Source organism: Leucopleurus acutus (assembly GCF_964270905.1).
Source record: "Leucopleurus acutus genome assembly, chromosome: 13".
NCBI lineage: Eukaryota > Metazoa > Chordata > Mammalia > Artiodactyla > Delphinidae > Leucopleurus > Leucopleurus acutus.
Window position 1 is genome coordinate 24,438,424 of NC_139155.1, and position 24,831 is coordinate 24,463,254.

At 52.2% G+C, this 24,831-nt stretch overlaps 1 protein-coding gene across 1 annotated transcript in view; it reads left to right on the forward strand.

Annotated features, from left to right (window-relative positions):
• Window positions 1–24,831, forward strand: part of MYO5B (myosin VB) — a 396,769-nt gene that overhangs the window by 354,077 nt on the left and 17,861 nt on the right. The window contains exons 23-31 of the mRNA XM_082853383.1: window positions 261–345; window positions 1,124–1,272; window positions 2,390–2,509; window positions 4,355–4,495; window positions 8,147–8,212; window positions 11,409–11,648; window positions 12,726–12,826; window positions 22,437–22,635; window positions 24,131–24,224. Coding sequence (XP_082709509.1) covers window positions 261–345; window positions 1,124–1,272; window positions 2,390–2,509; window positions 4,355–4,495; window positions 8,147–8,212; window positions 11,409–11,648; window positions 12,726–12,826; window positions 22,437–22,635; window positions 24,131–24,224 — 1,195 coding nt within the window. The remainder of the gene's footprint in view (window positions 1–260; window positions 346–1,123; window positions 1,273–2,389; window positions 2,510–4,354; window positions 4,496–8,146; window positions 8,213–11,408; window positions 11,649–12,725; window positions 12,827–22,436; window positions 22,636–24,130; window positions 24,225–24,831) is intronic.

The window sequence follows — 24,831 nt, forward strand, 5'->3', positions numbered from 1 at the left end:
CCTTGGCATAGACTTTTCATGAGGTTTCTGTGGGCATTGCAAAACCACAAACAGTGGTAAACTCATCTGCCTTGTTCTAATGGGGTTTTTCTTTCAGTGTACAATTTTAATCCCCAAATGAAAGCAGCTTTGGCCGATTCAATTTTCTTTAGTAAAAAGAGCATTTAAACTTAACCAGCTGAAGTTCAGACCTCACAAAAGGAGCCTTTCCTCTGCCCAGCTTCACAGGCAAATATTCTTCCCCCTGCTCTCTCTTTCAGCGAGTTGCAGACCTGGAGCAAGAAAATGCCCTCCTGAAAGATGAGAAGGCACAGCTTAACAACCAAATCCTGTGCCAATCTAAAGGTAGGTACCAGAGGGCAGGACTTTTCATTTTGGATTTTAAGTTCTTTTCCATACGAATTTTCCCCCAAAGATTTCTACGAAGCGTGTAGTTAGTCCGGATGCTGCAGTGGGGAAAGGGTTTCATCAGGAGAGAGATGAAAAAGAAGGGTGATCTTTAAGATCCCGCGACGTTTGGTTTCAGGAGTTTTGATCACCTGAGCGCACAGACTCACCCAGCATGGTCTTCAACTGTTTTAAATTTCCCTTTAAAAATTGTTTCTTTCCACGGATACGAATCAGAAGTTTTGGTAGGAGAAAAGCCCACCCATGTTACCTTTTTGCCTTCCCTCCTTCCCCCCACCTAACCTGCGGCCATATCTCCTCGCATCTCCTTTAATCTCTCTGCACAAGAACCTGAAAGACCAGGAATAAGGAAGAAACTCTGGAACAGAGCCTGGGTTCTTCCAGCATTGCTGCCAGCAGTTGCTATGACAGTTGTTGTAAGAGAGAGTCTGGCGTGTTAGCCGAGCGAGTTGTCGTGCGTGCAGCCGGCTTCTCTCCCCAGCCCCTAGGGGCAGAGTGGGCTCTCCCCCGCTCCGAAGGCTGCAGCCGAGGCTTGGGAGCAAACCTCGCTGGGCTCTGCAGAGGGTGAGGTCGCTGAATAAACTCGCCAAGTATCTGTGTCGTGAGCTTGTTGTGGTCAGCCTTTTAACAAGAGTTTAGTCGGCAGGCACGAGCGGTCACGCTCGAGGGGAAGCCGTGCCAAGCAGATGTGCAGCTCCGTGCACTTGCTTTCCAGATGAACTTGCCCAGACCTCCGTCGAGGAAAACCTCCTGATGAAGAAGGAGCTGGAGGAGGAACGCTCCCGGTACCAGAACCTCGTGAAGGAATATTCCCGGCTGGAGCAGAGATACGACAACCTCCGGGACGAGATGACCATCATAAAGGCAAGGAGGGCAGTCCTCCCGCCCACCGGCTTCGCAGCCCTTGTTCTCGCGCCGCTGCTCCTGCAGTGCCGTCTGGCACAGCGATGCCCGGTGATCGGTGCTGCACGAACAGTGTCGCCTCCCCGTGTCAGTTCTCACCCCTCCCGCGGGTAGATCTCACACGAGCACGTAGCTGGGCAGTGAGTCCTTCCCAAGGGCAGCTCCTTTCCCAACTTTGGGGTCTTATGAAGATCTCGGTTAGGACTTGAAGGAAAATTCCACCCACGTAAATGTGTTCTCTTTCTTGTTTCCTACTCTGGGAGAATCCCTGTGTGGAAACAGGAATGGCGTGGGGAGCACAAGCTGCGGGGGGGCCTGCAAGGGTCTGACGGTTTCTCCTAACCCTCGATGCCACGCAGATACAGGGGAACGTTTTCATGTTTCACGATTTGTCATTCTCTTTTACCCCATGTAACTATTCCCTCCAAAAAGGCATATTCAAACGAGACTGAATAAGTTAATTGTATAGGAACCAGGAAGAGAAGCTGAGTAGGAACATATATAGAAATCTAAAATTTTCCTACCGAGATCAGTTTTTACTCTCAGCGCCCAATCAGATGCAAGGGGGGAAAAGAGTCATTTTTAAGTGAACAGTATAGATGATAAGCTCTATTTCTAATATGCTTACTATTTTCAGAAACAGAATTGGTGGAGTGCAGGTTGAAGCAGGGGCCTTGAGGGGCCGGTGTGCAGTGTTCTCTTCAAGAGGGAGGCGGTGACAGGACTGTCTGTGTACTTCAGGCTGTTTGGGGGTTAAGGGTCTTTTCCCCAGGACTTTTCAGAGAAATTGGCCCAATGTTAGGGGTTTGCATTTCATTTACAGGGAGCACAGACCCGCTGTAGAGCTGTGTTCTCTTCCAAGTGTCATTTTGTTGCTTAGCTGGGCGATTGTAAGAACTGTAGGTGAAAATTCTCGTGGGAACGGTTCTGTTTAGCCGTTGTTCCAAGAAACAGTGGTACCTATTCTTGTTGACAAAGGAGGCAAAAGTCCAATTCTAGAATCTACTGTTATCTGAAAAATAATAGTTCTTGTTAACATTAGTTCATTATGTGTTTTCACATGTTTCTCCCTAAACAGCAAACCCCAGGCCACAGGCGGAACCCATCAAACCAGAGTAGCTTAGAATCTGACTCTAATTACCCCTCCATCTCGACATCTGAGGTCGGAGACGCAGACGATGCCCTCCAACAGGTGGAGGTGAGTAAGACAGGCTCTTGGCTCTTTGTCTGTGCTCCAGTGGGAGGGTCTGTGACCTGTGTGGAGCTTCCCCCACCAGCGCTGTTCTGTTTCTGGGACCACAGTTCCCCGGGCTCATTCCTGACAGCAGGGTCACTCGAACTGCGGCAGACTTATAGACGGTTCTCTGGAGTTAATATTTACTGTGCAAGGCAATACATTATTGTTCCCACGCTCCATAAAGGAAGATCCCTGATTCCTCTTGCAAAACTGAGGACCTGTTGCAGAGAGGTGAGATAGCTGGAACAGCTGAGTCATTAAAAGAGATATAATTTATCATCCCCATTTAGTATCACAGCACATATAGTAATATCAACAAGAAAATTTCCCTTCCTGACTTAGAAAGCTGGCTAAAACTCAGAGGACAGCAACAAATATTTGAAACAACAGATATTTGCTGAACGAAATGTATCTTTGTCGGTAATAGCCTCTTAGAGTCACACAGCGGTCTTTATAGTCTGTGTGTAATTTTATTAAAGGTACATAGACACACAGTTTTTCCTCTGGCATTGGAAAAGCAGGAAATCACAAGCACGTAAAACCGTATGAAGCACATGAAGATAGATGTGGAAGAGGGACGGTTATAAAAACAAATGTGCTTTGATCGCATCCTTGTGCCAGGCGCTGCTGGCGGGTACTGGAGAAACAGGTGATCGAGCCAGAGAAGGTCCCTGCCCTCATGGAGCTTGTCTGCTGGAGAGTTAGACACTAATCAGTTGACGGAAGAAGCTTATAATACAATTGCGAGTACCGTTAAGTGCTGTAAAGGAAAGTGAAGGATGGTGAGAGATGGCGAGTGATGGAATAAAGGGTGGAAGGATAGAAAAGGAGGTCCTCCAGGTAAAGGTCTGTCTGCTGCACAGTTTGCTGTGGTTTGCTGCCTGCTGTATGTACTTAGTAAGCATTTAACAAATGCTGGCTTAAGGCCCTTGGTCTTGCTTTGCAGTCTCCTGAGTCTGGGTCCCAGAGGCTTTGGTCAGCCTGAACTCCAGATGCACCACCCAGGTGTTTGTATATGTGACGGTCTACCTGCAGGCATAAGCACTTCCATCAGTGGACTTATGGTCTTCCGGGAAGCTGAGGCTGGTTCTTGGGATTGGCCAGAGCAGCATTCATTAAGTGCTGGCTGAACCACATTATGTTGTCCCTTATGTGCAAACATGTACTTTTAAGATCCATGTGGATATGCTTGTGCCGATACGCATTTGTCCATGCACACCCACACGTGACAGACCCTGGAGGACAGACCCAGGCATGAATCTGAAGGAAGAAATCTACTGGGAAATTGATGCTGCAGGATCTGTTGGATAAACGGGTTCCCTGGCGGAACAAGCATTGATTTTGATTCAAGGTGCAGTCAGTGGTATTCGACAGCACGTTTAACAGTGATTAGTAAGCACGTTGATCCTTCATCAGGAAGCATTATATCCTGAGTTTTACAACTTCTCTGTGTGAGACCATTTTCCAGAAATGAGCTCTTTTTTAACTTCCAAATAAAAAGGCTGTGTCCTTATCCATTTGTTCCTAGAGTGTATGATTGGTCATCTTGGGTGGCTCACACAGGAGGAATATAAGTGGCTGAGACTCAGATGTTACGTAGACAGAAAATGAGCCTGGAGCACCAACTTTAATATGAGAATGATAGTTGGTTGGCATTGACTTTGTCTCAGAGGCGTGGGTTGATGTTTGGGAGGGAGAGGGAGGACAGACGGCCGACGGAGACAGCTGACCCGGGGGGTGCCGTGCACTCCTAAGGCATCTGTGCTATTAAAACCTCTTCCTCCTACTCCCTGTCTTCCTCGGAAGGAAATTGGCCTGGAGAAGGCGGCCATGGACCTGACAGTCTTCCTGAAGCTGCAGAAGAGGGTGCGAGAGCTTGAGCAGGAGAGGAAGAAACTGCAGGTGCAACTGGAGAAGAAAGAACAGCAGGACAGCAAGAAAATCCCGGTGCGTGAAGGAGCTGCGAGCCCGCAGGGCCGCACCCTGAGGGTGCTGGCGTCAGAATGACCCAGCTCACTCCTGCCAGGGCTCACGGGGTCAGGTGTGACCACGAGAGGTCGTGCTGGGGCTGGGTTTCAGGGAAGAGCGTCACCTTGTCTTGATGGCGTATTGAATCTTCTCTGCGAGTGCCCACACCACACCAGTCGGATAGGAGTCAGCTTCCCCAGTACCTTCAGGGTAAAGGATTTCCAGTGGTGAGGCCAGCAGGGAGCCTGTGTCATTGTCACCCACTTGCAAAGAGAACCAGGGCGTAATTAGAGTATAAACACAGTTGACCTTCGAACAGCTCGGGCTAGGGACGCCCAACCCTCTGCACAGTTGAAAGCTCACCTGTGACGTATAGTCGGCCCTGGTTCTGCATCTGAGGATTCAACCAATCACAGATTGTGTAGTGCTGTAGTGTTTACTATTGAAAAAAATGCACGAATAAGTGGACCTGTGCAGTTCAAACCCATGTGATCCAAGGGTCGACTATATAGGCGAAAGTCAAATCTTAGAGAAAATCGATGCCTGTTTGTACCTGGAATGTGGTGTGGACTTGAGTTTAGTCCCATTGGGTCAGGGGCAGACCAAGTTTGCAGTCACGCAGGACTGCAGCCTCGCCTCAATCTAAATTATCATCAGTATCTTGGGTCTTGAAAAGATAGTTTTTGAAACCTTAGTGTCCCCAGATGTATCACTCCATCCCAAGGACCCACTGGGCACCTACGCTGCGCTCAGCACTGTGCTGGGGCCGGACTCACAGTAGGTGTTCAAAGTGATTATTAAATGAGGGAGATACAAACAGAAGAGAAATCCCCCCATTGACTAGATTATAAATTCGAGGAATGTGTAATCTAGGTCAGGAGGACCAGACATAACACGGGTGAAGAATAAAAAATCACATTGGTAGCGCTCAAATAAATGCCAGGTTGAGTACAAACAGGTGGGTGCTGTAGGAATAGAGAGCAAGTGGTCCTCCACTTGCTATGAGGACCCCTTCTAATGGGATATGAGGCCGTTTCAGACATGGATCACATCATTAGCTGACCTCACTGTGGGTTTGTGAAAGGCCTTGGGTCTGTTCTCAGGCTTGAGTTGCCCCTTGCGGGGTTCGACCCCCTCCCTGCATCCTCAGCCCTACCCCCACCCCACCCCTACACACTTTCTCCTTTGTAACACCCGACTTCCCTTTCCAATCAAATGTGATACAGATGTTGATCGGTATTACTGGTAAATTCTTGGGGTTTTCCTGAGCAGTAAGTGGGGAGGTAAATCTTGCTGATGGGTTTAAACCTTTCAGGTGGATTAGATTCAGAATGGAGGGTGAAAGGATTAGGTTTATAAATGACTCATTCAATTAGAAGAGAATCTGCCCTGACAGGCAAGCACAAATCAAATAGATGAAAAGCTGCACAGACGTCAGACAATGCCTGACGTGAAAGTTCCTGGCCGCCCAGCTGTCCCTGAAGGCTCACTCGCCAGGCTCCCCGCTGCAGAAATGCCAAATAATTTTGGAATCTTGGCTTTAGGACTTCTGCTTGTCTCGAAACCAGATAAAAAGGGGTATATCTTTCACTAAAAAATAATCACTGAGCAAAAGTTAGAACCGCAGGCTTGGCTCACAGCCCTGTAACGTGCATTGAAGATCTCTGTTTAGGAAGAATGACGTTGTTCCTGCCAGAGTTTGGTAAGAAAGGCAGAGTATGGAACCCCTCTGCAGAAACCCTGGAACTGAGCTTTCAGAGATCCTGTTCTTGGATCTGCCCTGGGTCCCAAGAGAAACTCTGAGCCACCTAGGTCTTTGGTCTGGAGTGATATGGCCCAGGTCTTGGCTATAGAGAGAGGCCAGGCTCTGGATGAGGGATGACAGGGAGGTCCGTAGGGAGCCTGTCAGTGCGGGAGGCACCAAGCCTGCCATGAGGTGGTGGGGCCTCTGGGACAGCCCATCCGTGTGTTTGACTTCCCATCCAGCTGGCTCCCTTTCCCCGGGCCTGGCAAAGTCACCATGGCTATCAGGGGGATTCCAGTGGGCTGTCCACTTAGAAACATAACTGCTGGTCCACCCTAGTACAGCTCCTCAGATTTGGATAGATGGTCTCCATTTTCCAAGAACCTAATGCACTTAACAATAATCCATGGTCGTGCGGCAAGCCCATGCCACGTAGAACACAGGTGCAGGCCTCTCCCCAGGCCGGCGGGTCACGAGCTGGCCCTGAGCAGTCACATCCCCTACCACTGGGGATAGTGGGAGACGACGCAGAGACTGGTAGCCTGGAGCGTCGCTTTCCCAGGTTGCAGGCTGGAAACAGTGCAGCCAGTGTCGCAGGCCTTGACTTGGAAAGGGCTGCTCAGATCCAGCCCCAGTCTCCAAGCCTGGGACCCACCTAATCCAGCCACAGCTGGACTTCAGGTTGCTAGCACTGTGGATATCTGATTAAGCACTGTCAGGTTTTAGCTCCAGAAACCCATCTTATTCAGGGGCTATCACTCACTACTTGAAATCACGCCTAGCAGTGAACCATTTGTGAAGGTGTTTCTACCCCTTCTCGTTGGACAGGTCAAGGTCAAGTCCAGTAGCTGCGGAACAGTGAGAGGGGTCATCGGCCCAGCTGAGTCCTAACGGGCTAGCGCTCCCGTTGTTGCTGTCCACACCCACCCGCTGTGGAGCTGTGAAGCCAGACAGCATTCATGGTGCTCCGTAGCGGGCCCGCTGTCACACTGCCTATTGTAGAGCCACACAGGGGAAGCAGGCTTCTCCACAAGGCGCCTAGAGTGACCTAGTTGGGAAAACAATACACACGTGCACACACACACTTCCCCCCCCGCCAAAAAAAACCGAAGAGGGGCTCTTAAACCTCATAATAAGTACATCATTATTATATGTTAACCTTCCTAATAAGCACACAAGTCTAACGGTGCTGGTTTCCTAGGACTACTGAAACAAAGTACCACGAACTAGATGGCTTAAAACAACATAACTTTATTCTCTCATAGTTCTGGAGACCAGGAGCCAACAATTAAGGTTGCATGCTCTCCTAAAGGCTTTTGGGGAGGATCTGCTCCATGCCTCTCTTTGAGTGTCTGGGCTGCTGGCGGCCCTTGGCATTCCTCGACCTGCAGCTGCGTGACTCCAAGCTCTGCCTCCATCTTCAGTTCATGTGGTGGTGGTGGGGGGCCTTCTCCCCTTCCTATAAGGACACCAGTCACGTCAGACAAGGGACCATCCTAATGCCCTCATCTTGACTTGATTATTTCTGCAAAGGCCCTGTTTCCAAACTGGGTGACATTCACAGGTTACCAGGGCTTAGGACTTCGGTGTATCTTTTTGGGGACATGGCTCAACCCATAACACAGTGTTATTTGTGTTCAGCCTGTAGGTGCTTGTGAAGATCGTGTGAATAGTTACGTAGGGGATGTGGGCGGGCAGGAGGGAGCTCCGTGGTGGCCTGAGGTAGTGAGCTGCATCTTGGCAGGAAGGAGGCGGACATACAGAGGGTGGGAGTGCTGGGCACAAGCAAGGGCAAAACAAGCTCGCCCTGACCGTGGTGGGAAATCGTCCTGTGGAACAGCTGCCTTGCAGCCTGTGCTCACCTCCTTGCCTCTTCATCCATGCAGGCGGAACGGCCAAGCAGTGACTTAGATGTGGACCAGGATGCAGATCTAGCCTACGATAGTCTGAAGGTAAGATTCTTGGAAGACAAGCTTCCTTAACTCACCCTACGGAGGACGGATGATGGTGCTGGGCAACGGCAAGTCCAGTCCTGAGCTTCCGTCTACGCATAAGTGGAGCCGTAAGCCCACAGTTTCCCCTTCCCACACTTGAGTTTCTTCATCTTTGAAGTGAAGGAAAATTTGTATTTACTCCAAACACCCCTGAGACAAAATGTATGAGTTTTCCACATCAAGCAATTCTCCAGTTCTCTGTGGACACCAACTAGGAGTCCTACAATTAAATTCAACTGTGGCACAAACTTCCGAGGGTTAACACAGACCCTGCTGGTTAGGGGCTCAGCCCCACAGGACTGCCCCCTCTTCAGATGCCAGTCACATCGGTGGGTCCCCAGGACTCTGCTACGATCATGAGTTCCCATGCCCCCCTCCTCACGTTTGATAATTTGTTACAACGGTTCACAGAACTCAGGAAAGCATTTTACTTACTATTACTGGTTTGCTGTGAAGGGTACAACTCAGGAAAGGCCAGATGGAAGGGGTGTGACGCATGTTGGGGGGGACTCGGAGTGTCCAGCCCTCTCCAGACACCTCCACGTGTGCATCAACCGGAAGCTCCCAAACCCTGTCCCTGAGAGGTTTTGTGGAGGTTCCGTTAACACAGGCATGATGGGGTTAAATCATTGGCCGTTGGTGTTTAACTCCATCTCCTGCCCTCCTCCTCCCCTTTCCTAAGGTCGATGGGTGGGCTGAAGGCTGCAGGGCTCTAACCCCAGGCTTGGGTCCTCTGGAAGCCCCCTCCTCCGAGAGTTACCTCAGCATAAACTCCAGCGTGGTTGAAAGGGGCTTACGATGAATAACAGAAGACATTTCCCTCACCTCATCACTCAGGAAATTCCAAGGGTTTAGGAGCTCTGTGCCAGGAGCCAGGGGCTAAGACCAAATACAATAGAAGATGTTCCTCTCACCTCTAACACTAGGAGGTTACAAGAGTTTAAGAAGCTCTTCCAGGAACCAGAGCCAGAGACCAAATATATATTTATTATTATGTCACATGTATCTTACCTGCCTGATACAGCTTCAGTTAGAGTAAAATGTGCCAGTGGAGTGGACTCACTTTGAAAAACAATCCAGACCAGCATGGAGATATGTAAGGCCGAGGGCTCTCCCAGCGTGTCCAGCAGGAGGTGGCCAGGTGGAGGGTGGAAGGGCTCGGGTCTGAGGACAAGCAGGCCTGCATTTACTGCAGCGATGCGGCATGTGGGCGGGGGTGGGTGGGAGGTACAGAAAAGGGGCGTTAGATGGGGCATTCCCCCTCCCCTGTCCTCTTTCCCAGAGACTTGGGAGTTGGGAATTTATCCAGTCTGCCAGGGCCACTCAGCCTCTTCCCACTTACAGGACTGCAGATAACTCTGGTAACAGCCATATTGCTCAGAACAGCCCTGAGTCATTCCCACAGCTTTTTGAACAACTAGGGCCACACTAATGGTATAAGAAGAGGGTGCTAGGTAGGTTTTTCTCTTTTGAATTATTGATTAGACTTACTTTCTCATGTGATATTTAAAAGGTTTAACACCTTCCCAGGGGCAGGGGAGTCTCTTGCTGGGATAAATGCCTGTTACAGGGCTTTCTGTACACCATCCTTCAGCTTCCTTTCCTGAGGGAGGCTTAGCCCCAGAGGAAGGAAAGGAACACGGGATCTTGTTAGGCTATCGGGACATCAATCTCACCCCTCATTTTAAAGATGATAAAATGGTCTATCCCAGTGGTTCTCTTAAGAGGGGTCCTGGGACCAGCAGTATCACTGGGATCATGCTAGAAATGCAGATTCTTGGGCTTCAGCCCAGACCTGCTGAATCAGCAGCTCTGTGGTGGGTCCAGCAATCTGGGTTTTAACACACCCTCTGGGGATTCTGATGCCCACTCAACTCTGGTCAGAGCCAGAGGAAACTTCATCCACCATCTGGTCTCAGTCCCTTGAACCACACCTGAGAAAGCAAAGGTTCCAGGGGTACAAAGTTGTACGTCGAGCCAGAGTGAGGACCCAGGGCTCCTGCCTCCAAGCCAGTGCACCTTCATCAGGCAGTGCTGGCTTGTCCTGGGAGTGCACACTGCTAGCAGAAGGAAAGTCACCCAGGCTCTGAGTGGAGTCTTAACTCCTGAACTTGATAACTAGACGCACCAGTAATCACCACACCCCAGGGCCCTTCTCATTTCTGCAGAATCACTTGTCTCCATGCCTGGTCCCAAATCTCCCAGAAATGACCACGTGTGTGGTGCGGTAGTGGGAAGGACCCTGGGCCAGCCTGTAAACTCACTGTGAGCCTTCTCTGCTCCATCCTCAGCTTCCTCGTTCATTAAGTAAAAGGGTTCTACCCAGTGACCTCCTAGCTTTGCGATCCTGTGGCTCTGTGATGAACGTGTAACCAGTGCCCAGTTATCCATGTTCTTGGTTTTCTGTGGGAAACTTTGAATCCCATGTATTCCAGAGCCTTATCAGCAATTGATGTGTAATTATCAGACTTTAAATTATCGGATTTCATCTCAAACACACAGTTAAATATTTTACCTAGAAAATTTTAAATACATTCCACAACTGAGTTTCAATGGTATTTTTGACTCCGTACACAGGCAGTGTTTTCTCTGCTAGCACTTGCAATTGACGGCTTTCCGTATGACCAAAACAATGTTCTTGGTCTGTTCTCCAAAACACTAGTCCATGTGATGCTCCTTAGAAGAAAACGGCAAGGAGGCCTCTCTAGGCAAATAAGTTTAGGATATCAGGCATTTTATGTTCTCTCTTGGAAAGTCAAAAGATACATTCACATATTAGGGTTCCAGGAAGTCCTGTGTTAACAACATGTTTAAAATTGTTAACCCAGCACTTCCACAAAGAAGGGTTTCATAGCCAAATACACCTAGAAATACGAACCCCACTGAATCACTATGGATTGCGACCATACAGGCATCATGTCAGATCCTTGGCACCGATAACTTGGGGGTCTGGGTTCAAGTCCAGGCCCCAGCTTTGACCACTTGCTGACATAGTCAGAACGTATACTGTGTGTCCCGTCGTTAACACGGGAAGGTTGCTCTTAGCTTCCCAGGTGGACGGGGCAGGTGGTTCAGGCAGGTGGAGGAGGAGGCCCCCCGGGGACGCTGCCCGGTCTCCAGGGAGTGATGAGTATGTTGCCGGGCTGCCTTCCAGAGGCAGGAGCTGGAGTCGGAGAACAAGAAGCTGAAGAATGAGCTGAACGAGCTGAGGAAAGCCGTGGCGGACCAAGCCTCAGAGCACAGCGCCGCCCACGGCACCCCTGACAGCTACTGCCTCCTGCTGAACCAGCTCAAGCTGGCCCACGAGGAGCTGGAGGTGCGCAAGGAGGAGGTGCTCATCCTGAGGACCCAGATCGTGAGCGCCGACCAGCGCCGCCTGGCTGGCAAGGGCTCGGTGAGGAGAGGGGGCCGTGGGCGGGGCATTGGGGCCACGCTAGGGGCAGAGGTGTTTTTCTTACGTTTCTTTACACAGCAGGGCCTTCAACCTAAAATAGCAGTCTTTTAGAGTCTCCTCTAAAAGTAGAGCAAGGTGCCAGCTGTCCTCCCAGCATGCCTTTTCACAGGAGACTGCTGGAAGTTTCTAGGATCTTCTGAAGTTACTCAGTAGGAACATGCCCGAAAGGAACGAGGCTCAGAATTAGAGTAAACCTGGGCCACGGCCTGAGCAGCCCCCGTGGCCTGGTTTTTTCACCTCAGGTCTTGCCCCTTGCTATTTACTTTGTTTCCCAGGTAAAGAAAGCCTTCCTTCTCTCTCAGCTCTCCCAGGGTGACAAGTGCAACTGAGCGTTTGTTCCTAATGTTTCCCCCTCCTGCACAGATTGAGGAGCGGGCGGGAGGGGCCGGAGGCCGCCTGGGCTGCTCTGGGCGTGGGCCCAGGGGGCGGGGGAGCTGGGGCAGGTGGGCAGCGCTGGGTGTGCAGGATTCCAAACTAAGACAGATTTCAGTCATCTCCTCCGCCTTCGGGGAGCTTTCTCCTCCAGGGACACCATCCTTGCCTCTCCCTCCCCCAACCTCCCCTCCACCCTCTCTGCCTTTCATAGCCAGGCCTCTGACTGTGACTGTGATTCTCCCTGACTCTCCCAATGTGATTTGTGTGTGTGTGTGTGTGGTACGCGGGTCTCTCACTGCTGTGGCCTCTCCCGTTGTGGAGCACAGGCTCTGGACACGCAGGCTCAGCGGCCATGGCTCACGGGCCTAGCCGCTCCGTGGCATGTGGGATCTTCCCGGACCGGGCCACAAACCCGTGTCCCCTGCATCGGCAGGCGGACTCCCAACCCCTGCGCCACCAGGGAAGCCCCCAGTGTGATTTTTAAAAGTCACGTTCCTGCCGGGGATTAACCTCTGTTATCTGAAGTCTTCTGCTGCCTTTGTCTTCTCCCAAAGGCTCGTTTTTCTCCCTCTGTGTATAGTCGTTTCCTGACAATTGTTTGTATAATCAGAGTTATTTATTTTTTAATCTGGGACGTTCTAGGAGCCAAACATCAATGCCAGGACAAGTTGGCCTAACAGCGAAAAGCACGTGGATCAGGAAGACGCCATCGAGGCCTATCACGGGGTCTGCCAGACGAACAGGTAAGCCCCACCTTGCAGTCACTGTGCCTGGAGGGGGTGACAGGGAAGGAGCCCTGCCCAGCCTGGTATGTGAGGGCCATTCCTCAGGCACTGACCTCGCGCTCAGCATCAGGGTGTTGGTTTTTATAGGAGATAAATGAGGAGGAGCGGACTCGGTGAGTCCCATGCGCTAAGGAAGCCTGCTGTTAGCATCAGCGGGACTCCAGCGAGCACCCCTGGAACATCCCGAACCCAGATCCTCTGAAAAGCACCAGGGAAGGGAGCTTCCCTGGGAGGTTTGGCAGGACGAGAGGGAAGGACTGGCTGGGAGCGACTTTTCTCGCTGAAACGGAAGCAGGTGCCAAGTGAGCCCATCTGAGTAGTGTCGGAGGGGCTGCTCCAGCTGTGTGCCCCGTCTGCCAGCTTTACTCAGCCCAGCTGGTGGATGCACGTGACACTGGCCCTGGCATTCAAGACATGGAACCCAAGCCAGGCACTGCAGAGATTGGATGGGAGAATGTGACCACTACCATATTGGCTAAAAGGAGATTTCCCTGGACTTCAGCCTGGACTAAATTCCAGAACTTTCCCACTTCTGGTCCCCCCTCAAGGAGGAGCTACACAGGGTTAAGGCAAAAGAGAGTGACTGAGGGAGGCAGCAGGGCCCCGAGACACAGGACAGAGCAGGGCCCCCGAGGTAGTGCAGCCGAGCACTTGAGAGTGTGCGCTGGGGTTCCATTCGCTTACCAGCTATTTAGGGACACTTCAAACCGCTCAGTGCTTGGTTTCCTCCCCTGTGAACTGGGGACGGTCATCGCAGCCTACCACATAGGGTGACTGAGGTTAGGCGAGTTAGTCCGTGCAAAGCCCTCAGAGCAGTGCCTGCCCATGATAAGCACGCAGTAAACATCAGTGTTGTTACAGCCCCTCTTATTACCTGTGCCTCTGTGGACACTTGTAAAACCGGAGCTGGCCTTTTCCCTGGCTACCTGTCTCTCTTCCTGAATGTTGATCCATCATCAAGCATTTGTTTAAAATTGCTAAAAGCAGCAAGTGCACCCAGAAAGTCGTCAGTAGGGGGCGCTGGGAGTGCAGCATGAACCTGTTTGCAGGAGCATCACCGAACCACATGAGGACTTCCCAGGGCTTTGATTCCCAGATCTTCTCATCTGGCCCCTCTTTCTGCGGATGAGAAAACCGAGCTACTCAGGCCCACGACGGGCCTGTAACTGAGTCCAGGTAGAATCCGAAGGCCAGACTCCCAGGCTGGGCTGCCCCCAGCCCGCTGTGTAGGTGATCGGGAGGTGAAGGTATTTTAGCAGGCCCCCAGGCCTGAATTTCCCAGGAGGAAATTCAGTTTCTTTCAAGAGGAGGGAAAGAAGGAAATGAAGGTGAATCTCTGAATGCCAAAACTGAGTCAAGATGTAGTCATTTTAAATCACCTTGGGTGAAGATAAGAAATGAGGTGAATAAGAAAAAGGAACACAGGCGATATTTTAAAATTTTTTAAGAGGAAGAAGGAAACTGGGAACTTGGTCCTGACAAGCGAGTGTGCTTAGCTTTCTGATCTTCATGGGCCGTCGCTGTTATCAGCCCCCTTTTTGTTCATCCAGATGGTTGTTAGGCCTCCAGACCTAAGTATAGGTTTCCCAGGGGATGCTTAATACCCTGGATTTGTCTTCCTTTGCAGCAATAATGATGATGGTGATAAAATAAAAATAGCTTTTCTTATGTCTTAAAATAATTCAGTTCCCAGCAAACGCAGGGTACAATAGGGAATTAAGAGCCTGTGAAACCGGGGAAGGGAAGCCAGAGGAACCAGTGCCCCAGTTGCCCCGCACCTGGAAATGACATTGGTGGGTTTGTCTCTCTTCCAATTCCTTGAATCGCAGCAGCAAGGAAGGACAGCAGTGGGCAGGCTGGCAGGGTAGGAGGATTAGGATGTGATTCCTGGAGCCCAGACAGCGAGGGCGTCCTTTCCAACAAGGGCTGCTCCCTGCAAAGGTGCTTTGAAGACAGAGTTGCTTTTCCTGTAATGGAGAGTGTTCTGGTTGAAATGTAAATTGTATTATGCAGGGATGATTTTGGAGTTGGGGCGATTGGAGAATCTGTGGTCTCCCTAGAAACAGGTATACACTGAATTTTGCTTCGATTTCTGGAAGGAGTACGGACACACACCCCCGTCCAATCACAGCCCCTCTAAGAGTACTGGTTTCCAAGTTCAGAACTTTTTCACTTGCTAACTTTCATAGTTTATAGAGTTCTTTTTTGATTTTTGCAACTGTGTCTTTTGTTTTCAAATTTGGAGCGAGAAGCCAGTGTTGAGGGCCTGCTCTGAGAGTAGCCACAGGAATATGTAGAGCACTTCTGCTTCCAAACGCTCTCTCATTTTCACATCTGGGGAACTAAGAGAAGCCAGCAACGCAGAACTAGGGTAAAGAGAAGGCTGGTCCGTGCCCCAGAGCTGGGCTGCAGCAGACAGGCTGGGTGTTTGGAGAGCCCGTCTTCTCAGGGCTGTCTGGAACCACACGTGCATCAGGGTCTTCCCGGGAGAGACGGGCAGGTGGGCTGGGAGACAGAGGTTCCTGCTGCTCTCGGGCTGGCCTCGCCTCTGGGCGTGCACCCAGGTCACAGAGCTGCGTGGGGGCAGGGGTGTTGCCAGTGCTCAGGTCTGGCTCCAGGAACATGTTCCTTTGGCTGCTGGCCCGTTCCACCCAAGCCTTCCCAAGGCTGTGGAACTCCAGAGCAAGACTTAGGGTGCATTCTTGGACCTTTTCTCAGGTCCCAAGAAACCGCCTTGCAGGCCCTCTCCATTCAGCAGGTGCTGGGAAACTACATGAGGCCCAGGGCACAGAGAGCAGGTTTGCTGTTGCCACCTGGGCTTGGGCAGCTGACCCTGGGGTTATTACTCACCCCCTGACGGGCCTGCGCAGGAGGATGGAGACCTGGTCTCACCAGGAAGGGGTACGTGCAGCCGCCTTAGGGTGGCTTGGAGTTTACGGTTCCTTTGGCCTTGAGCCCCAGCTGCTGCAGGCTGTCCTGCTGGGCAGGGCGAAGGAGAGGCAGCTAGACTCTGCTCAGCTTCTCTCACAGACCCAGCTCAGCTGCTCCTAGAAGCTCTCAGCTTTCTCCTAGGGGGTGATTATTCCCTTATCTTCTCCCAAATTCTGTTGGTCCTGAGCCATCAGCACAACTTCTGTCTCCTGTAATTCCATGGCATAACCATATTTATCCATGAACAGCTCCCTCCTCTGTGGCCAGGCCTGTGGTCTCAACATTCCTCTTGCTCCTGGTATTGGGGTTGCTGCCTCTCACTTCTCAGAGAATCCGAATCTCTTGGGCAGTTGGGTAGAAAGTCTGGGTGGGAAGTAAAGAAATGAGAACATCCATGGAGCACAAAGCGGTCTTTGTAGAAATGGGACACCGAGCTGGCTGGAACTTTGCCTGTGTCTGTCCATGCGGTGGCAGGTCCTTCCGCTGGGCAGAGGGCCGGTCGTTGGGTCCTAGGTTTCACAGTCTCCACAGAGGGAAAGTAATATTATCCCAGGCCTTTTCTGGTGCGTGCCATTTCCAGTTTTAGGTTGTATACTGCCGATCTGGAAGAAACCTCTCCCATGACACAGCTGAGCACTTTCACTCAGAGTGAAGGCGGAGGCCGGGGCCGCGTGGGTGATTGGCCCAGGCCGGAGCTCCCTAGCCGAGGGGAGCCGTTGCCTGGGCGCTGTCAGAGGCTCTGCCCGCTGCTTACTCTTGTGTGTGCCTCTGGCCTCTTTGGGAACAGGGCTCAGCACAGGGGCACATGCACGGGAGGTTCTCCATGAATATGGGTTGGTATTAAGTTACATCAAGGACTTAGCTTTATTTTAAAAAGTAATTTCCCGTGAGCTTGTTTGGGGGTTTCCTTCTCAAACCACTAGGGGGCGCTCCCTCGCCGGCCCTGGCCCCCAGTGGTGTGGAGGAGGTGGAGGGAGACCCCTTCAACGGGAACAAAAGATGGGCCAGGAGTTGGTTGACTGGTTTTTTTTTTCTTCTTCTTCTTTTTTTCTTGTTTTTAACATCTTTATTGGAGTATAATTGCTTTACAATGGTGTGTTAGTTTCTGCTTTATAACAAAGTGAATCAGTTATACATATACATATGTTCCCATATCTCTTCCCTCTTGCGTCTCCCTCCCTCCCACCCTCCCTATCCCACCCCTCTAGGTGGACACAAAGCCCCGAGCTGCTCTCCCTGTGCTATGCGGCTGTCTCCCACTAGCAATCTATTTTACGTTTGGTAGTGTATATATGTCCATGCCACTCTCTCACTTCGTCCCAGCTGACCCTTCCCCCTCCCCGTGTCCTCAAGTGTGCCTGACGTCCTGAGCCCCATGGGACAACTGGGCTGCACGGCACTCTAATCTTTGTGCACCATGCCTGGATGTTATTACAGAATTAGGAATGCTTACTTCCTCACCGCAGGGCTCAGCAGTACCCGCGTGCCCCCCTGCAGAGGGAGTCTGCTGGGAGCCGTAGGAGTGCGGGGGCCCTCAGAGGCTGGCAGCCCCTCCTCGTGGTCTGGGGGGCCAGCCAGCGTGAGGCAGGAAAGGGCTTGAGACCAAGGCCGGGAGACAGGGCACCTGCGTTCTAGCCTAGGTGTCAGTGTCAGGCAGGTCATCTACCCCTTGGTGTCCCTGCACACGTGGAAATGAGATAGTTGGAGGAAGGGATCCCCGAGGGCCCCTTCAGCAACGACACACCCACCTCTGGGCCCGACCCAAGGATGACCCCAACTGTGCCAGGAGTTATTCCCAGTGACCCGCCCTCTGGGTTAAAGCACTAGCTCAGTAGATGCTAAAAGGCCCTGAGTTCAATGTAAGTGTTAACAGCTGGGAAGGGAAAGGCCGAAGCTATCGGCTCCCCGCTTAGCACAGCCCAGGCCACGTGTGGATTGGCAAGGATAATGGGACACACAGACCAGCTGAGAGCTAAGCAGGGCAGGGCCGGCAGAGTCTACAAGCAAAGGCAGTATCTGGAGAAGCCAGGCCTGTGTGAGGTCCCAGGGCAAGCACCCAGCTGGAGGGAGAACAAGCATTACCAGGAAGCAGAGGCCACGGACTGGCTCCCAAAGCATCCTCATCACTAGCTTTCCCTCTGCTCCTTTTCATTGACTCCAGAGTCGGGCCTGCTCTCTGTGTGGCCAGCTGTGCCCAAGAAGCAGCCTGGGTGAGCCCCGCAAGGGCTGGGCCCTTCCTCATGAGGCAGAGCTGGGGGGAGGTGTAATGGGTGGCTGCACCCCCAGACCTCCCACACAGCCTGACAGCAGGGCATAAGAAGGGGTTACTGGTCCTGACAGCAAGCAGTGGGAACGCAGCTCCTGCTTCGTGATTCCTGCCAGGAAGACTGGGATCCAACTGGCAGGAGCAGAGGCCTCTGGGAGCAGGGACTGAGGGGCCGAAATCTAGTGGGGACAGCAGAGCTCTGCCTGCCGCCCACCACTCAGTCCCGCTGGCCTTCGAGGGCCTCACGTGTGCCTGGGGCTGTGTAGGGTTGGGGGAGGTCCGTGCTGGGGGAGTATGTGGCATGTGCCTGGTCTCCAGGAGCTGCGCTGCTGGCATTGGGCAAACACAGGGCAAATGGAGAGGATAAAATAACTCGCAAATAGGAGGCATCTGGCCTCCTGCTTTCCCAGCTGAGTAAATAGGAGTAATGCAGTTGGGTGCCAAGGTTAAGGGGAGAAAGCTCAGTGCTCATCATGCTGGTTATTGTTAGCAAAGTTGTTATTAACTGTTTCTTCATGCAAGACTGCAGTGAGGACAGGAGTTGAGATGAGTTAGTACTTTTCTGCCCTTAAGAAGTGACAGGAAGGAAACACACATTACAAAGCAGGCAAAATATGTGGTCTCCTTCCCTGTCCTCTCGGAGCCAGGTGTCCCCAAGGTGCCGCCGTGCTGCTCCCCAGATCCGGCATCTGGGAGGCCGCTGACCCCGCCCTGTACAGTTAGCCCCTGCTCAGTGTCTGCACCTTCCACCCTGCGCAGGTCCTCTCCTCCCTGTCCTGTTTGCATCTCCTGATTCTCCCTTTCTTTTCCCAATCCTCCTGGTAGTTGGAAGGACCGTGAGCGAGCACAGGTAAATGCCTCTGCCCTGCCTGTGCTGCAGATAAGCAGAAAAAGCGCCACCCTCTGCTCTGTCTTCAGGAGCGTGCTTTCCGGCCTGGGGTGATCAGTGATCCCACAGGAGGAGGTGCTGGTGATGGGAGGGAAAGGAGGGGAGCTGGGTGTTCTGGAGCCTTCCCTCCTGCCTTTCCACACCTTGGCTGTAGTATCTCTTCCCCGGGCTCTCTGCTGCCCTCTCTCTGCCTCTACACTGGACGCCCTGTTTTTCTGTCCTTTATTTCTAGCAAGACTGAGGATTGGGGATACTTGAATGAAGATGGAGAGCTCGGCTTGGCCTACCAAGGCCTAAAGCAAGTTGCCAGGTCAAATGTGTGCCTTTCTTCCTGTGTCTGCTCTGTTCTGTCCGCTTGTGTCTATGCTTAATTGTTTTTCAGCTGGAGTGGATGCAAGGGCACAGTTCGCGGGGGTGAGACGGGGAGGGGTGTTGGCGGGTAGCCCCTTGCATCGTCGTCTGTCACTTTGTGTGAAGCCTGCTTGTTTGGGTCAAGGTGGTAGCACTAGATGGCTCACCGGGACCTCAGAGACCACCGGCTGCAGCTCACTCACTCTGCAGGTGAAGGAATAGACCAGAGGGAGGTAACGTGGCAGCAGGTGCACAGCTCTCTAGAATGAGGGGAATTTCATTCTGTGGGTTTCTGAGTCTGTGCTGCTTCCGTGCTACACATTGACCATCCTGACTGCAGGATCAGTCATTTGTGCATTTGTGCTGCTGGCCGTGCTCCAAGCACAGGGGTCCTGGCAGCCTGCCCTCCAGCACGTGTGCCAGTCGCCATTGCAGTGACTGCCTGGACCTCAGAAGAGCTGACCAGCCCCGCGCCCAGTGTGCTTCAGGGTCGCCATGTCTGACCCTCACCGCGCGCTCACGGGGCAAAGACACTGGGGCTTGCAGGGTGTGAGGAACTTGCTGCTTGAGCAGAAGATCCAGAATGTGAACCTGGTTCCATTTGCTACTGGAGCCTGAATCCGTAACCCTTTTGGCCATCAGCCCTGGGTGATCAGCTTAGCAAAGGAAGTTAGATGTGCGCAGAATTAACACAACCTGACGATCACATCGCACGTTTCCTGCCAGCGCGTGGCTTTTCAGGGCTGTGGCATAGCTTCGTGCACTTGAGATTCGCAACAATAGGCTTGTTTCCCAGAAGAGGAAACAGGCTGGGCGAGGTGGCGTGAGTGCTGTGCCCAGCACCCCCGGCCTGATGCCGGCGGGCTGGAGCGGGAGCCCAGTGCCTCTCGCATCGTCTCCCGAGTTCTGCCTGCTGATGACGTCATGGAGGTCCCGTTACAGTATCAAGAGCCTCTCTACTTGGCAGAAGAAAGTTGAGGTCAGCTGGTTCTCGAGGCAGCATGTCTCCCGGCTGTGGGTTCAAACATGGCCCCACCTGTGAGCAACATGACATCTGGCTTCATTTCCTCTCTGGTAGAATGTGGATCAGAATCAGACCTGCCTCCTCGGGTCATTGCAAGGAATAGATGAAGGTGAAGCACTTTGCACGTGCCTGCCACACAGAAAGCACAGAATAAATATTAGCTGCTACTTGTATTATAGTGGCTATTTTGGAGTAAGATCAAATTCCTGTCCCATCTAGAAGTTTGTTTTATTTTGGGGTGGGAGGGGGAATAGGATGTGCTTTAATACATAAAGAAATGAATGCATTAATAAGACAAAGAAGGCACAGCCCTGTGCCTCAGGAGATCCGGAAACAGATCTGCCGCTGGCAGTGGCCTCAAACCTCTCTCACCTTTAGTTTTCTCACCTGCTAAGTCAGGGGTTCTCCGACTTTGCACAGAACCCTGGACTAAGTCACCCAACTACAGTCTACATGGAGGATAAGAAAGATGTGAGCAGCAAACTCACAGTGCAACCCGGGAGCTAATCCTTCGGTCAGAGTTCCTAGAGCCCAAGCGTTCCAGTCTACTTCTCTCATTAAATTTATAACTTACTGGTGATTACTTTTAGCTTATTGTAGCCAAGATCGGATGTTATCTAAATATTGTGTGTCCCCTAAAAATGCTGATTCAATTACCAAGTTACTTTCCACAGTCCTCGCATTGTTGTTTTCCTTTGGTAACGCTGCCTGTGATGAATGGGTGAATCAGTCTCCCCTCCGTCATTTCTTCATTCATTTGTGTCACTTTGCTGAGAAGTCCCTGGGGCCAAGCACTGCACCTGGTGCCGCCGTGGAGCTGACTGAACACGGGGTTGCTTCCATCCGGGACTTCCCGGTGTAGACTTTCCCCTCTCTCTTGCTCCCTTGTAGATTTGCTCCCTCCTGTCTTGTGGGAATTATCTCCTCCCAGAATGACAGCAGAACTAGCAGAACTGCAGAAACATGGAGCTGTCTCCTAGGCACTTCCATGGTCCTGACTCTGCTGAGCTCTGGTCACAGTCTTTGTCTGCATCCCAGGGAGAGGGTGGGGTGACCAAGTCAGGAGGCTTTTGATGAAAGTTTGTTCAAGTAGTTACGCCCAAGAAGACAGCATCATAGTCATATCAGTAATTAACTTCCTGAAGAGGAGGCTGCTTTGGAACCTCCCTTAGTTCCTTACCCATTCCCTCATAATAGAAGGTGTCTCCCAGAATTGCCCAGAGAGTCTCCCGAAGCTTCTCCCCAGCCTTCTCCAGATCTTCTCTAGGTCTCTCTGCTTCTTGTCATGACATCAGTTGATCTTAAACCTCCCCCCAGATCATTTGCAATTAGTCTTAGTTTCTGTTTTGACTGGGGAAAAAATGTATATAAAAGGCCAGAGATGAAGTGGGTATAAGGTAAATAAAAAGAAGGGATCTTTCTATAGCGAACAAATGTGTGGACACCAAGGGGGGAAGCGGCAGGGAGTTGGAGGTGGTGGTGTGATGAACTGGGAGACTGGGATTGACATGTATACACTGATATATATACAATAGATAACTAATAAGAACCTGCTGTATAAAAAATGAATAAAATTCAAAAATTTTAAAAAAAGGTAAAAAGAAAGGATCTTTCTAAAACTTGCAGAGAATCTACTGAAGGGAAAATATGCAAGCAATATAGCTAGTTCAGTCTACCAGAGTTTTGTCTTAGCAAGGAGCTTCTTGTGAACTTTGGGCAGATGTGGACGCTTTTACTGAAAAGATGCTGTAAGAAGTTTATTTCTGCTGATGATATTTTGACATGGAGACACTCTCTCAATCCCAGACCAATAGACTGTGCTCAGGAACAAAGAACAAAGGGATGAGGGTGGTTGAGAAAAAGGCCTAAGTCAAGGGGTGCCGTGTTTGGCCTTGATCCCCTGTCCTCCCAGAGGAAGGCTGGCCTGCTTGCCCGCCCAGCCCCGTGGATCTGCTCCCCTCCGTGTCCGTCCCCTGTTGGTTTCATGCAGTTGCTGCTGCTGCTGTGTCCCTGCTCGGCTGCTCCCCTGTTGCGTGTCCACGTGTGTCCCCTACTTGGGGGCACAGACGCAAGCCACACGGTTACCTGCCCTCCTTCCCGGGTGCAGGTTGCTGGAGGCCCAGCTGCAGGCTCAGAGCCGTGAGCACGGGGAGGAGGTGGAGGGTCTCAAGGCCCAGGTGCAGGCCCTGAAGGAGGAGATGGACGAGCAGCAGCAGACCTTCTGCCAGACGCTACTGCTGTCCCCAGAGGCCCAGCTGGAATTCGGCATCCAGCAGGAGCTGTCCCGGCTGACCAATGAGAACCTGGTGAGTCGCCGTGCCCCGTGGAGCCCAGCTCTGGGAGGTCACGTTCTAGAAGCAAAGGGGACCAGGAGTGGCCTTTCGCCAAATGGACAGGGTTCATGTGCTTGGCCCTGTGGTAGGAGTAGAGAGTCTAGAAATCTACAGTCAGCAAGTGTTTGTGGAGCTATTTTATTTATCTGTTAATGTATAACTAACCTCCCCAAAACTTAGCAGCCTGGAATAGCAACCACATTTTTTGGGTCAGGAATTCTGGCAGGGCTCAGTGGGGGTGACTTGTCTCTGCTCTTCTGTGGTTGGAGGGGGCTGGAGGACACAGACAGCCCCAGTCCTGTGTCTGGGGCCTCAGTTCCCCTCCACGCGATCTGCTCTCTGCACACACGTGGCCTTCTTTCATTGGACCACCATGGGCTGCTTTACACAGCAGCTGACTTCCAACAGGAGGAGCTGGGAGGCCTCTTCAAGTCTAGTCCCAGAACTGGCCCAGGGTCGCTTCTGCCACATTCTGTTGATTAAGACAAATCTGGGCAGATTGAGTGACGGGGATGGACTCTTCCTCTTGCTGGAGGGGAAGAATGGTTGGTAGCCATCCTGGCAGTAACCAAAGGAGCCGCGCAGATGCCAGAGAAATGAAAGACAGTCTGTGTCCTCAGAGAGCTAACAGGCTAGTAGGGGAAGCAAGACATGTTAAAAAAAAGAAGAGAAAGAAGATGGTGTTTCCAAAAGCATGATTCTACATGGGATTAACAAGTATTACAGAAAAAGAATTGTAGGGGAGGCTTGACCTGAGGCAGGAGGCACGAAAGGGACGTCACCCGTGCAGAGGAGGAAGGAGAAAGGGGGTCCAGATGTTTTCCGAGGTTCCACAGGGGCACGTTCGCTTCTGTCTCCTGCGTCACTCCTAGTCAGTGTCTCTGACGGTCGTGGAGCTTCCTGCCTCCACTGCCCAGCTGTGTCAGGGCGACAGTAATGCTGTTCAGGTCCCGGGGGCTGATTTTCTCCCTGTGGTGGTGGCTGCTAGGAGTTAGGCAGCCACTGAGGGGCCCGGGCCAAGAGCCTGTTTTGCTCCTGGGCCCCAGGTAACCTCGCTGGCCTGCAGGCTCGTCCAGCTGACACCTCCCCGCTGCGCTCTCATGCCTTCACCTGTCCATTCCTTCCCAGGGCACCTCCCAGCCACCTGAGGACCCTGAGGCTGAGGGTCTCCTGGGGGTTGGCATGGCAACCTGAGGAGGCTCGGCCTAGAGAACTGTGGGTTGGGCAGGGCACCAGGCAGCCTGAGCCCAGAGGAGTCTGCCGTCCAGGCTGAGAGAACACTGTGACCCATCTCCCACTTCATGGGTCCAGACCTGGGGAGCGGCGGGCTGCTTGGGGCGGACCTCCTGCTGGACCCAGGGCCTGGCCTCCTCCATGCTGCCTGTGAGCCAGGCTGGGCCCCGGATCCCGCCCCTGCCCTCCAGGGCAGGATTAGATCTGTTCTCACACTGCTTCCTTCTGCTTTTAGGACCTTAAAGAACTGGTGGAAAAGCTGGAGAAGAACGAGAAGAAGCTCAAAAAGCAACTGAAGATTTACATGAAGAAAGTCCAGGACCTGGAAGGTAGGGTGTGAGCGCGGGTGTCGTGAGGCACAGGTGTGCTCGGCCACCCTCAGGGAGGGGACTGCCTGCCCGCCCGACACTTCCACTTCCCCTACCTGCTACCGCCCCTGCCCAGGGCAGTCACGTGACACAATCACACAGACCCCAGGAGCTCCCCCAGTCTCAGTTTGCCGGAACCTGCACTGATGACCCACAAACCTAGCAGGTGTTTGGGTGCTGACTCAAGCTCTGCGGGGAGGGGCAGCTGAGACAGTGGCCCTGTGGTCCTGCGTTCAGAGGACCTAAAGCTGGGAGGCAATACCTTCTGGTTCGAAAGAATCCTCCATGATATAAAGCCCCGAACCGCGGGGGCCCTTCTCCACGCTGCAGTGGTCAGGGAGAGAGGTCAGTTCTGTGGTTAAACTTCCCAGCTGGAATCTGGCCCAGAGAGGTCAGGCAGAGATTTAAATCAGTCTCCCAGAAACCCCCAGAATGTTCTCTTTCCTGGACTCCCCGCTGTAGATCTAATCATGTCACTCCCCACCCTTTAAACAGCCTGCCTTGCTGGGAAACCTTTCTTTGTCCCCTCACCACCTGGGATACCCCCCCATCCTTCCACCTCAGCTCA